A 14,054-nucleotide genomic window follows, 5' to 3' on the forward strand; every position below is an offset into this window, starting at 1 on the left:
TACCAGGATGTATTTAGAATAGTACTAATTAATGAAACAAAAAGACTTATACAAACCAATGAAGTAACCCCGTCCCCAACAGTCCACAGCTGAAACTTTTTGTCATATTCTGGACCACTCATGAACATCACAGAAAATATGATTAATACATTTATAGCTCCCACATAAATAAGGAGTTGTGAAGAAGCTACAAAGTGGGAGTTTGCTAGAATATAGAATAAAGATATACACACAAGAACCAATCCCAATGAAAAGGCAGAAAAAATAGGATTGGTAAATAATACCACTCCTAGAGCCCCTAATATAAGACCCGAGCCCAGAAAGACTAAAAGAAAATCATGTATTGGTCCAGGTAAATCCATTATATGTCAAATAAGAGATAAAAAATCGGAATGTTTCATGATCTTATTGATTTGAACAGGAAAAAAGAAGATTAGATTCATACCAAATGGATTATATCCATTGATAAGTTGTGAAGAGTTTAACCATAGATAATCTCTTAACCATCCCATCAAATAAGTGGAAGATTCATTAAATTGTGAAACATTACCCTGCTATAATGTGATGTGTTTCCAATGCCAATAAAAGGTAACCCACCCAATGGTATTTAACATCCAGAAAACCGCCAAATAAAATGCGTCCCAAGCCGAAATATCACAAGTACCGCCTCGTCCTGGACCATCGCAACGAAAACTATAACCGAAATCCTTTTTATCTGGCATTAACTTTGAACCGCGTGCATCTAAAGCACCTTTTACTAAGATAAATGTAGTTGTATGTAAACCTAGAGCAATAGCATGATGAACCAAAAAGTCTCCAGGCCTTATTGTTAATAATAGGGAATTACTATTCTCATTAACAGCATTTAACCAGCCAGGCAACCATATACTTCGACCCGCATTGAATGCCGGTCCACTTGTTGAGGATAAAAGTACATCAAACCCATATGAAGTTTTCCCATGAGCAGATTGTATCCATTGAGCAAATATGGGTTCGATCAAAATTTGTTTTTCTGGAGTACCAAAAGCAAGCATGACATCATTATGAACATAAAGACCCAAGGTATGGAACCCTAAAAAGAGACTGGCCCAACTTAAATGGGATATAATAGCTTCTTTATGGTCTAACATTCTTGCCAATACATTATCTTCATTCTGTTCCGGATTGTAATCTCGAATGAAAAATATAGCTCCATGAGCAAAAGCTCCTGTCATAATGAATCCTGCGATGTATTGGTGATGTGTATATAACGCAGCTTGAGTCGTAAAATCTTGGGCTATGAACGCATAAGCAGGTAAAGAGTACATGTGTTGGGCTACCAAGGAAGTTATAACACCTAAAGACGCTAGGGCAAGTCCTAATTGAAAATGAAGCGAATTGTTGATTGTGTCATAAAGACCTTTATGTCCGCGTCCCAATCGTCCCCCTGGGGGAATATGCGCTTCTAAAAGATCTTTCATACTGTGCCCAATCCCAAAGTTCGTTCTATACATATGACCCGCAACAAGAAAAACAAATGCAATAGCTAAGTGATGATGAGCCATATCAGTTAGCCATAAACTTTGCCTTTGTGGATGAAATCCCCCAAGAAGGGTTAGAATGGCAGTTCCCGCCCCTTGGGAGGTACCAAATAAATGACTGCTTGAATCGGGGTTTTGGGCATAAAGATTCCACTGACCTGTAAAAAGGGGACCTAATCCTTGAGGATGTGGTAATACGTCTAAGAAATTATTCCATCGAACGTACTCTCCTCTGGATCCGGGAATAGCGACATGAACTAAATGTCCTGTCCAAGCCAAGGAACTTACTCCAAAGAGTCCTGACAAGTGATGGTTGAGACGGGATTCGGCATTTTTGAACCACGAAACGCTCGGTTTCCATTTTGGTTGTAGGTGTAACCAACCCCCTAGTAAAGATATAACAGAAAGAAATAATAGAAAAAGAGCTCCAGTATAAAGATCTTCATTAGTGCGTAAACCTATTGTATACCACCAATGATAAACACCAGAATAAGCGATATTCACTGGGCCAAGAGCACCTCCCCGAGTAAAAGCTTCTACAGCAGGTTGACCAAAATGAGGATCCCAAATTGCATGAGCAATAGGTCTTACGTGTAAAGGGTCCTGTACCCATGACTCAAAATTTCCTTGCCAAGCTACATGAAACAGATTTCCGGAAGTCCACAGAAAAATGATTGCTAATTGCCCAAAGTGAGAACGTATGCCTCTTTACTAACTAGTCTTATATGCACGCAATGCGTGCGAGATAATAAAATAAAATTAAAAATGCGTTATTACAATTAACCACCACAAATAATAAGCAAAAAAATATTTACAAAGTTCAATCATCTAAAGAAAACCATCTGGTGACAAATTATACTCATACTCTGAGAAAAAAATAAATAATATGACTTACTTTATCAACCTGCCCATCTAATTACACAATTAGTAACACATTGAAAACCTCATTCTTATGTCGTGTTCCTCCTCTTAACTTGTACCATTTATCATACTCCATACATTAAAGATATAAGTCGTTTTTCAAAACCAACTACTCCCTCCGTCCCAGATTAGTTGTTACACTTACCTTTGCACAAAGTTTTATGTGATAAGTGGTTATTTGGTTATCAATTGTTATTTTATTGAAAAAGTAGATGTGATAGGAGTTAGTGGGGTATTTTTTTCTTTAATTGAAGGAGAGAGGATGTGGGCACAAAAAAAATTTAGTGGGAAGAGAGAGACAATATAATAATTGTGGGGACATTCCTAATTTAGAAGTGTAACAACTAATCTGGGACGGACGAAAAAGGAAAGTGTAACAACTAATCTAGGACGGACGAAAAAGGAAGTGTAAAAACTAATCTGGGACGGAGGGAGTAATAAATACACGTACTACCATGGAGCATGACTACCTCATTGCTGAAGAGAACCGCATCATAAACACGTCTTGGATAATCACGAACTCCCCAACCGTGAAGCTTACACATATTTTCCATGTTCACATTTCCTTTATAGTAGTGAGGAATTACATTAAAAGGTTTTGGTGGTTTTTCCCATAGTCATGGCCTGAGAAAGTAGGTAATTTTCACGCCATTTAAGTAGATATCCATGGTGCATACCGGAACGACCAAGAACATGAATAAGCAGATCCTCAAATTAATCCCTCGAAGAACACATCATAATCTGGACATGCTTGATTTTCTTGATTGCTAGAAAAGAAAGAAACCATCATCCATTAGTTACTCACTGACCAACAACATGTTTAAAAGTTCAAATCAAACAAAACCATACATTAGTTTCTTAAAGTAATTCGACACTAATTAATTGTCTTGGTTATTCAAATATCATGTTCTTACTTCATCATCAGAAACATCAAACTGAAAATTAAACACAATAATTAATTTTTCAAAAGGAAAACATTTAACTGTAGGGATCATTGGCCATGTTCCAGTGTAAAGTATCTCTAATACCCTATTTTTCTGGATCTGCACACCGTTGCCCATGAAACTCTTCCGGGACCACTACAAAAGCTCATTAGTGTCACAATATATTTCTGCACATAGTATTAACTTTTGTTTTAAACAGCCTTTAGGACAATCATATTTGTGTGAGGTATGCACGTAAGCTCCTGAGACATTATTGATAAGTTGCACCCTCCCAACAAATACACACTCCTGTAGCTCTAACCTTCAGCCTAGAAGACATATTTTCAGTGATCTGTTCTGCAGAGATCCTCTTAGAGAATATAGGAATCCCCAAGTATCTAAAGGAAAACCTTCCCAGGCTAAAGCCTGTCACATCCAACACCCTCTAAACATCCACCTCTTTCATACCACTACAATAGATGTCAGACTTTTGAGGGCACCCAGTAATTTTGAGAGAAAACCAAATCAAAATCAAACCCAAATGGATCCAAAGAAAAGTCAGGGCATAAAATGTCACTAACTCCAGTAACCCTAAAGCTAAAAATTCAAAGAAATTCAAAGATTCACAAATACCCATGTACAAATTATAATCAAAATCAACAAATTAACGTATCAATCAACAATAAGAAAAGGATAATATGAATTTGCATTGGAACAATTAAAAAAACATTCAAAACAATTAACTAAATCAATCAACCATAAGAAACAAACAATTACAATGGAATAGTAAATAAAGCAAGAAACTCCATACTCAAAAATCAATTAAAATGACATAATCAATCCAAGTGGTCAACAAATGAAAAAAGGTTAGACCAATATCTCAATTTTAAAAAAGTAACTGACTTGAATTTCAGCGGATTGGACAGTGTGAAAAGTGCGGTGACTGCGGAGCTGATGACCCAAACAAATGGAGTGTCGTGTAGGCGGATGACTGAGCCTGGATGGCAGTGCAGCGCGGGTGGCGCCTGCAAGGCGGCCGGAGAGAGAAATGTGATTAAAGGAAGGAGAGAGAAAGTATGTGAGAGTGAAGCGGTGGAAGTTCAAAACGAGGAAGGGTATAGAGGCATATACTCAAATGTGACAGAAACCAACCTGAGGTATTCGAATTCCTAGCCACTTTGATAATTCATAGCCAAAGCGTTCTGAAGGAAATGTGTCCTTCATCCAAGGTGCATTAGTCTAATACCAAGGTTCAGATTAATTACGAACAATTAATTCAGTAAGATCAAGTGATTGGAACAGCTAGCTGGAGAAATGCTTCCGATCAGTGAGTTCTAATATATATTAGGCTCACAACTTACTCTTGACTGAACCTATAAGGTCACACCATTGGCATGTAACAGATCACCGGATTAAATGAATCGGAAATTCATTTAATAGATTTTCGGGAAATTAGTTCGAAAAACATAATTATACGATTTGACATTGGATCGTGAAATCGTATATCGTATTGCGTATATTCGTAAGCTAGGCGAGACGAATAATCGTATCGTGCGACATTGGATTGTCAAGTACGAAACGATAAATAAATTGTCGAAGCATAATTTAATCACAACACGAAAGCAACCCACGAGCCTGAGCGCACAAGCGCAAGGCTCGTGGGCGCAGTGCACATGACAATGCAGCGCTGGCCCAAAGGCCTTGGTTGTGTGGCGCGCGCGGATCAAAGGAGAGGGGAGCAGCAGCGACACGCGGCCCACGGCCCAGCAGTGCGCGCCTGGCTCTTGCTTCGCGTGTGGGCTTGGCCGGCCAACTTGGTTGGCTTGCTTATTATGACTACTAGGTTATTCTAATAACCTTAGTACACTTTTCCAACACATACAATTCAGATTACACACAACCCTAGGAGAAAGAGAGAAACCCTAATTCTCTCTTTGCCTCCATGAATGTGTTCTTCCCAAAAAGCAAAACACTCTTGAATATTGTCTAAGCTACGATTATCAAGACGGATCTAAACGTGTCGGTGAACCAAATAGGGGAACGACAATTGGAGTCCTTTGTTCGTGTTCGTTGATACTAAACCCGGGAAAACACGCTTCGAATGTAAGTATGCTTAATTTGTGCTTTATACATGTTTCCCGGCTTTGGGTATCTTCCGCACATGTTATATGTATTTAACTGTATTCCGCTACAGTGGTATCATGAGTCTTATGTATTCAAAGCATTTTTTAGCATGATTATTTGTTTTTGTATGCTGTCGAATTTTTTGGATTTTTTGTTGAATTTTTCGAATTATTATGGATTATTGGATGAATCGTATAATAAGTTCTGAATTCAAAAAGTTTCAAAATTTCGATTTTTATAACCCTAATCTGATTGATAACGATTTTCTAAGATCAACTCATGAGAACATAATTGCAAAAACAGGCCTCGAAGTATGAGTTTTTGGGCGTTTTTGTTAATTAAAGAATTAAAATTAACAAATTCAGAAAGTTTTTCAATTAATTGGTCGACCTAAACTACTCGGAATTGATTGAAATTTGCCCTAATTTTCTTGGGTATATTTTAAAATTATGGGAAAATTTTCGGCCATAAATGTTAAGTATAAACCCTAATTTCACTTTCCCCAAATTTGTAAATTTTAGATCGCTAATTGATTTTTTAAATAATTTAGATCTGGAAATTTGGTTAATTGGGAAAAGGAATATAATTTCATATAAAGTGGAATATTTTAAAAATTATTGGATTAAAATTTTGATTAGATTCGTCAATTTTAATCAACACTTAAACCAAATTGGTAAAAATCTGAATTTTGAATGTTTAGAACGATTTAAAGTTTTAGATTCGATTATCAAAACGTTCAAATTTATTGTTGACATTGTTCGTTCGTTATAATTTGAATATAGTTAGCCTAGATTTAATAAATTTTGCAAAATCAGATTGTTGTAAAAATTAATTAAATCGTAAAGTTGTTATTTTTCGAAAATAAAAATTGTTAATTTTGTAAAAAATAACTGAATGCAAATATGTTCGTGAAATTGAAATCTTTTTTTTTAAATTAGTTGGTTCGTTAGCACGAACAAAAGGGGTGTGTGGTGTGTGTGTCTCGTCGTAGCCATGCGGGCTGCCTCCCCGTAGCCTAGGCACAACAACGCGGGCAGCAGCAAGCGAGCTGCGTGCCGCGCGCTGGCCGAATGATTGAGCAAGGCAGGAATCCTTGGCTTGCGAGTTGCGAGCAAGCAAGGGACTAGGCTGCCTTGCCTTGCGCGCAGCGACGAGCAGCACAGCGACGAGCATCGAGCCATAAGCAGCGCAAGGCTGCGGCAGTGTGTGCAATGGCTTTCTAGCATGGGCGACGAGCTCGTGGCCTCGTAGGCCACACAGCACATTGCAGTGCTGGGCTGGGCGCAAGCCTAGCCCGCATTGCACAATTTTGGCATTTTTCGTTTCGTTGGGCATTAAAATTTGATATTTGCATTAAAAATGGCTAACGGTATAATTAATTAATTAATTATTTTATTTAACTTGGGCCGGGCCGTGAATTTAATTTAATATTTAAATATTTAATTATCTGGAATAAATATTGGTTTGAGTGGGAGCCACTTAATGAAATTAAAATGAAATAATTATTTTAATTATTTTCGTAGGTCGCTTTATTTTAATTAAATTAAATATTAATTAGAATAAATTCTAAGGATTAATAATTTAAAATTTATTAATCTTTTAGGAAGCGTTTATGTGAACGTGAATTTTAAATAATTCACGTAAATACTTGCATATTTAATTGGGTCATTCGTTTTAGGATATGAATGGATGAATGCATAGAATGTACAATTTATGTAATGAAGGTACTCAAAGTGACTAGTATGGCCAATCTAGGATAGTTAAATACGGTCTGCGAACCGTTTTATCTTTGAATGTAAAGTTTTAAATATGGTCTGGGTACCATTTAAATTTTGATGTAATTTTATTATTTCAAGTATTTCTAGTTTAGAACTTTAAGTTAGCATTGAATGAAGATTCAAGACGATGCCAAGCTAACAAGATGGTGAAGAAGATTGGATGCTTCAAGACAAGAGTTTTGGGCCATACTAGTTCACCAATTTTAATTATGCACTATATATTGTGAATGTATGAATATATTATGCATGAATGTTGTTTGTATGCTCGATTAGATTTAGTTCACTAAATAATCGAACCAACATAGAAACAACTAGGTCCAAAGTAATATTGAGTTCAAAAGTTGCCTTCCAAATCAAGCACTTGCAAAAATCTAAGGATCTAACGTAGTAGGTTTCCGCCAAAGCGATGTGCTACTTTAGTTGACTTAGATGGTAAGGCGTCCCAAAGGAGCATGTTGATTGTGGTTGTAACTTAAACAACAATGGCATATGTTGTGGCAATGGGATAAATTATGGTATTAATTTATTAACCAAGAGTATTTTGGAGATTACTAGCAATAGGTTTTTCTTACCTAGAATCTTAAAAGACTTAAGACATGCCAAAGATACTTAAGGATTTAGGACTTTTAGGGTATTGGAATCGTTTCATTCATTATGGACCATGTTTTATTTTTGCATGAATGAAATGTTTAATAGCTTTAATGATTGCGTGAATGCTTTTATTTCAAGTTATTAAAGTATGATAAATATTTTCTTTGCTAGTTCATTCTGTAGAATCGTAAATCTTCAACCTTATTGCGTTCGGATAATAAAACTGCGATATTTTCTCGATCGATTGGTAACTAATTTTGAGAGTGATTCTCAAAGAAAAGGAAATGAGAGCGTATCTTGAATGTTATTTTCTTATAATGATCTTCATGGTTGTTTTCAAAATAAAATTTGAATGGTAGACCAATTGGACCTCATATATTCAGAATACTGGGTAGTTTTGGAATAATGAAGTATTGAGTTAAAGACTCATGTATAACCAATGGTTAAAAACCAATTTTCTTTTGATTCTATAAATGAACTAGACTCGTTGGATGTTGTCATTCAAAGTGAATAAAAGAAAGGGACTTTGTAAGCATACCAAAGTAAGAAGATCAAGCAAAGAGTAAAATCTTTTGGACTATAAGAAAACGTGCTAGAAAGGATAGGAAACGGGAACAAAAGAAATGAATTCAAGATTCAATTTCTACCTAAAAGTTTGTGTTAAAGAGAAACGACTTATCAAATAAACTCCTATGGTATTAGATTACCGCTTGAGGTTCTAACTCTTGTTAAGAACTCAAATTCCAAGAGCTAAGTCTGGTTACTTGACCTACAAGTGGGAAATGAAGCAAAGTCTTGCTACATTAGTTGTAGGGTCATCATGTTTATTTTAAAGTCCTTCTAAAGGCTGGAACTTAATGGTATTATGTTCCATTAATCATCATAAACAGTTTCTGTTTGGACAACAGAAAGACTCACATTCAAAGTAAACAAAAACATTCGTTAAGTGTTTATTTGAATGAATTGGTCATTTAAGGGTTGAGTCATATGATTGATTATTAATAAACAAATAAATCTCTTCACACTCAAACTTCAAAAGGTTCAAATCAAATATTTTGATATGTGTTCATATCTTTGGCAATGTCATACGACCATATCAACAAGACAACATTCTAAGATTCCATGTCATAGATTTTCTGAAAGTTGGTTAATTTAGGACACGTGGGTCTTGCTTGTTGAACATGACATCGGAATGGACTATTGTTAGAAGAGTCTAGACAATTATGTTCATGGGCCAAAGATGGATTTTATGACTTACCTATTTCACAAGAATTTGAGAAAATATGGCTATATTTACTCAACGTGAAATATGTGAAATGCTTCAACGCGATTCACAAAAGGGTATGAAATCAACTTGGCAAGAATTTTGGAACATCTAGGCTGGGTCAAGGTGATGTTTGCATGAGCCAAGAAATATTATCTAGATTATTTATATGGCATTATAACAATCGAAGCTCCATAAGAATATGGTATGTTCAAATGGAGAAATCGAAATCTATTCGATTAACGATAATCACGACTATTTTCCTATATAATTTCTAAATGATACTCTCAAGTGACTATCACAGTAAAAAAAGTTGTCAAAGCTAAGGATAAGATGTCATAAGGATTGAACTTCGGTTCAGTACATCTTTTCAGCATATATATCTAGGGTTGTCAAACCCAGTGGGAGTCAGTGTTTACATCAAATAAACTCAAGAATAGATCTTTGTTTCTTTATGAGCGACTCATAGAAAAAAAGGTATTGATTCCACCACAAATCTGAGAACATATGGTTGTTGCTCTAGATAAATGTCTTTTAGAAAACCATCATATTTCCAAAAAGGCAAGTGGGAGAAAAATGACCTCGAAGTGACCTCAAAAGAACTTCGAGTCAAGCAACAAACAAATGTAGGATACTTAGGAGTCTTTGGAAAATCTCCATACTTAGAAGCCTTTGGAAGAGCTTCAGGAAGACTTTGGAAGTGCTTCAAGAGAATCCTAATACTCAAAGGACTTGAGTAATGTCTTTATAGAGAGTAAAGTTTGATGCTCAATGCCTAGGTAAATCGTATAAGGAATAGAATTCAACCAAGATAGATACATAGATATCCTGAGGAATGAAAACTATGAAGACTTTAGAAGTGCTTCAAAAACATACGACTTATAGGTTAGCTACGACGAATTAAAAATTCCCAAGAATGGTTTGAGGCCATCAGAAACACAAGTATGGTTTGAGGCCATCAGAACCATAAGTATGGTTCAAGGCCATACAAAATGGTTTGAGGCCATTTTATCCGAAGTATCTTGATCTTAAAGAATCAAATCTATGATTTGGTTGATTTGCATAAAGGGTTCACTCCCATTAGGTGAAAACATGTTTTCTAAACATACAAGGTTGATTTTCATAAAGGGTTCACTCCCATTGGTTGCAAACATGTTTTCAAAACATACAAATATGATATTGTATACACATAAAAAAGAAAAGCTAGATTGGTGGTTACAGATTATAAACAACTTCACGGCGTTGATAATGTTGAAATCTTTTTCACCAAGTCGGAATGCTTGAACTATTTTGGATAAATCTAGCAATCATTGCATATGGAAATATGGCAATTGGAAAACGAAACACCTTCCTCAATTGAACTTATAGAAAGGAATTGTGTACATCACACAATGTAAAAGTTTTGGATGCTAGATAAAAGAGCAAGCTTAAGAAATCTATTCGTAGATTAAAGCATGCAAGTGGGAATTGGACCATATTTTTCAACAAGGCTATTGAGAAATCATAGCTTTATGAAAATATGGATCATTTTGTAGATGAGGAGTTTAGTGGGAGCTAAGTCAAGTTTATTGGTTCTATATATATGAGATACATATCTCTCTATTGAAAATGATATTCAAATTCTAAATGTCTAGATTTGAAAGTATTTTTCAATATTAGAACCATGGTGAAACTTAGATCATATTGGGTTAAAGATCTATTGGATAGAATCTAAAGCATTGTTTGGATTATGTAAAAGTAATTACTAAATCAAACACAATTGAGAGACTCAAAAGAGACTCTCAACCCATATGAGTAAGTCTGAGTAATGAATGCTTTAACTAAAGTATAAAGCCAGGCTGCTATCACTAAGTTAAACATGAAGGACCTTGAAGAGGTGCCTTCACCTTATATCACATGGCAATTCCAAGATTTTAGCAAGATTAAGTATCTCTTAAAACAGAATAAAGCTAAAAGTTATATGGATAGATTTTAAAATGCGAATGGTTTTTGCATTACAATCAAATCATGTATGATGTGATATATGGATCGCTAAGATAACTCGTGAACATTGGATCGTGACGAGTTTATACCAATCTCTATTGATCTAGTCAAAGATCATTAGAACCATATCAAGAACATCCAATACATTTGGATATGTACGATGAGCACTTGATAAGAGGAAGTGAATATGAACTAAAGTTTTGATGCTACATGCATTTGCCTAAGCAAAAGTTGAATCTTGTTGTTAGGCAAACCACAAAGATACACGGGCAATTAGGCGTCGTGATTAAAAGGTGGTAACATCGGTTCCAAACCATATGTGATGCATGGGAAACTGAATCAATGATTAGTTTCCAAGTTCTCAGTTGAAAGATGTATCTCCCACATCTCTGTGAACTGGTTGGAGTATTCCAAAAGGGAAGCATCATTTGAAATTCTACATAATTGAAATGGATTCGTTATTGCCTAAGAAAACAACAAAAAATAAAGGGTCTCTAAAATTTAATTTTGTATTTACAGAAAAACTGTCAATATCAAACACAAAATGATTCCAAACAATCTTAGAATATAGAATAAATCGGAGTAGAGGAGAGGAACGAACCTCAAGGGCTGGATTTTCCGGAAAGGTAAGATTTGACATTTTCCAATCTGAGTAAAGGGGTTTCAAATTTGTTTAACGCAGCTATCAATCAAAATCTGATACAAATCAACTAAAGTCAGTACCTTGTACTCATTTGATAATGCAGACATCAATCAAAAATTCAAAAGCGACAATAGCAAATCAGAGTTTCCAATTTAGGCATGTAGTCATGTACAACAACACATGACTAAAGATACTGACTTAGCAGAAAAGAATCAGAAATTATGATTTAGTGTGTGGCTTTAATCGTGATTTATTCTATATTCTCTACCTTTACCCGTGTCAATAAAAAAAGAATCAGAAAGCAATTCAAAATGGCTATTCAAAAACCTATTGAAACCTAAATAATCACGCATGAACAAAGAGGTACAAAGCTGCAGCATATGAAACAAATGAATGCATCAATCAACAAAAGGCTATTCCAGTAGCACCATTTCACTGGGAATGTTGACAACTAAATCTTCACATAACTGAATATACGTTGATTTATTTTTCCAAAATAAACCGAAATCATTTTTAAATATCTACATTGCATGAAATCCTAATTTATCTACACTCTTTATCAATATGAACGAAATTCTTCCATTATATTTTCAATTTATGAGATTAAAAAAGAGTAACAGTATAAAACAAAACGATAAAGACAATATATAACTTTAGTCCCACAAATTCCATCATATTTTCCCCTCCTTATACCATCTTCTCTAACTCGATTAGGGGTGTTATAGAATTGATTGTATCTACGACATGCCATGCTTGAGTTCCTAAAAGTAAATGGTGCTTACTTCAAACCAACAACTGCAACCAGGCAAAAAACCGACATTCGCACCAAGATCAAAGGCGATACCGATTGAACAATCTTTGACCCTAATTTTAAAATACATTATTAAATTCATGCTACATAACTGGATTTGAAATTCTCAAACTAACATAATTATCATCTAAAGAAAAATCCTGAATTGGGGATTGCTTCGCTCCACCGTCAACAAACAATTGAAAACCCTAATCAGCTAAATTCACCCAAATAATCTTCAACAATTAATCAACCCCCCCCCCCCCCCCCCCCCCGAAATAAATCCCAGCAACCATGGAATAATATAATCATAAAAAAAAAATGAAACAGTTACAAAATAAGGAAACCCAAACTAATTACTTAGAAACAGAAGCAAAAACAATCCAAAAAAACAGAATGCAGTACCTTGCGAAAGCCATTGTTCACGGCGAGCATCAAGCTTACACTGCTTCAATTTTGCCGACCTATTCGCATGTTGAATAAAAAAAACTCCATTGTCAGACCAAAATCAAACAAATTACATGCAATCGAAAACAAAACCTGAGAAATAAAAATTCAAATTGAAGAGATAAATAATTAAAATAATTAGTAAATTACCCTCATTTTCTTGCCGAAACCACTGCTTTTATTGCCATCTTGTCTTCAGTTTTTCCCCAATTAAGTTCATCTGAAAAACCCTAGGTTCGATAACATTAATTATATGAATAAATGAAATTGAAAGAATAAATTAAAAGATAAACGACAAATTCAAGCTTAAAACTTCATAGAGGTTGTGATTACCGTCACTGATGGATCTCCATAGAAGACAAACGAAGTTTTTGGGAAGGGAAGGCATTAATTACTCTTCGTAGGTTTGTAATTCAATTACAATAAATAATAGGCAAGAAAAATTGTGGATTGACATACGAATTGTAGCTAGAAAATGTGGAGGTCTTTTCAACGAACATTAACAATGGCGATGACTCATCGTAATCGCCACTTTTCACCTCCTCCGACGCGGTTTTCGATCTTTCAGGCGTTTTCAACGGCTTCGGCGGACGCAACCCTAAAAATCAGACGGTGATGGTGACAGGGACGGCGAGAGGCGGAGGAGAGAATGAAGTTTTGGGGGAGAAGAAGAATTCGGAAGAAAAGAGATAGGGGGAGGAGAGAGATAGATGGTGCGCGGTGAAAGAGACACGGAATATCTAGGGTCGAAGGGAGGCTGGGGTAGTGAAAGAGACGTTGATGGTTAAACTGGGAGGGGTATTTCTATCTTTTACCTGAGGAACAAGAAAAACATAATTACATAATTAAACTCAGATGTTCCTTTATATAATAGAGATGAATTAATTTTCCTTTTAAGAAAAATAAAAATTTCTTACTTGCTTAACCAAAAAAAAAAAAAAAAACAAACTTTTTTACACAAAATATCTTAGACCTAACCCAAAATGAAATGGTACAAAAAAACCCTTTAGTTTCCGTTTTGAAATCTCAACATCAAAACATCAAAATACCACGTGGCAAGCTCCTAATGG

The 14,054-nt window shown here is 35.3% G+C and overlaps 1 protein-coding gene across 1 annotated transcript; it reads right to left on the reverse strand.

Annotated features, from left to right (window-relative positions):
• Window positions 1–539: 539 nt before the first annotated feature.
• LOC130471734 (photosystem I P700 chlorophyll a apoprotein A2-like) lies at window positions 540–2,995 on the reverse strand. Its single transcript, XM_056842016.1, has 3 exons — window positions 2,912–2,995; window positions 2,416–2,432; window positions 540–2,226 (listed from the first exon to the last, which is right to left on the reverse strand). Exons 1-3 carry the CDS (start codon window positions 2,993–2,995, stop codon window positions 555–557), a joined length of 1,773 nt encoding a protein of 590 aa, XP_056697994.1. The 3' UTR covers window positions 540–554.
• Between the last annotated feature and the right edge of the window lie 11,059 nt (window positions 2,996–14,054).

The sequence above is a fragment of the Spinacia oleracea genome, chromosome 4, assembly GCF_020520425.1.
Source record: "Spinacia oleracea cultivar Varoflay chromosome 4, BTI_SOV_V1, whole genome shotgun sequence".
Classification (NCBI taxonomy): Eukaryota; Viridiplantae; Streptophyta; class Magnoliopsida; order Caryophyllales; family Amaranthaceae; genus Spinacia; species Spinacia oleracea.

Coding starts and splice junctions, on each gene's coding strand:
- LOC130471734 (XM_056842016.1), bottom strand. CDS start 2,995: ATGGAAAATATGTGTAAGCTTCACGGTTGGGGAGTTCGTGATTATCCA.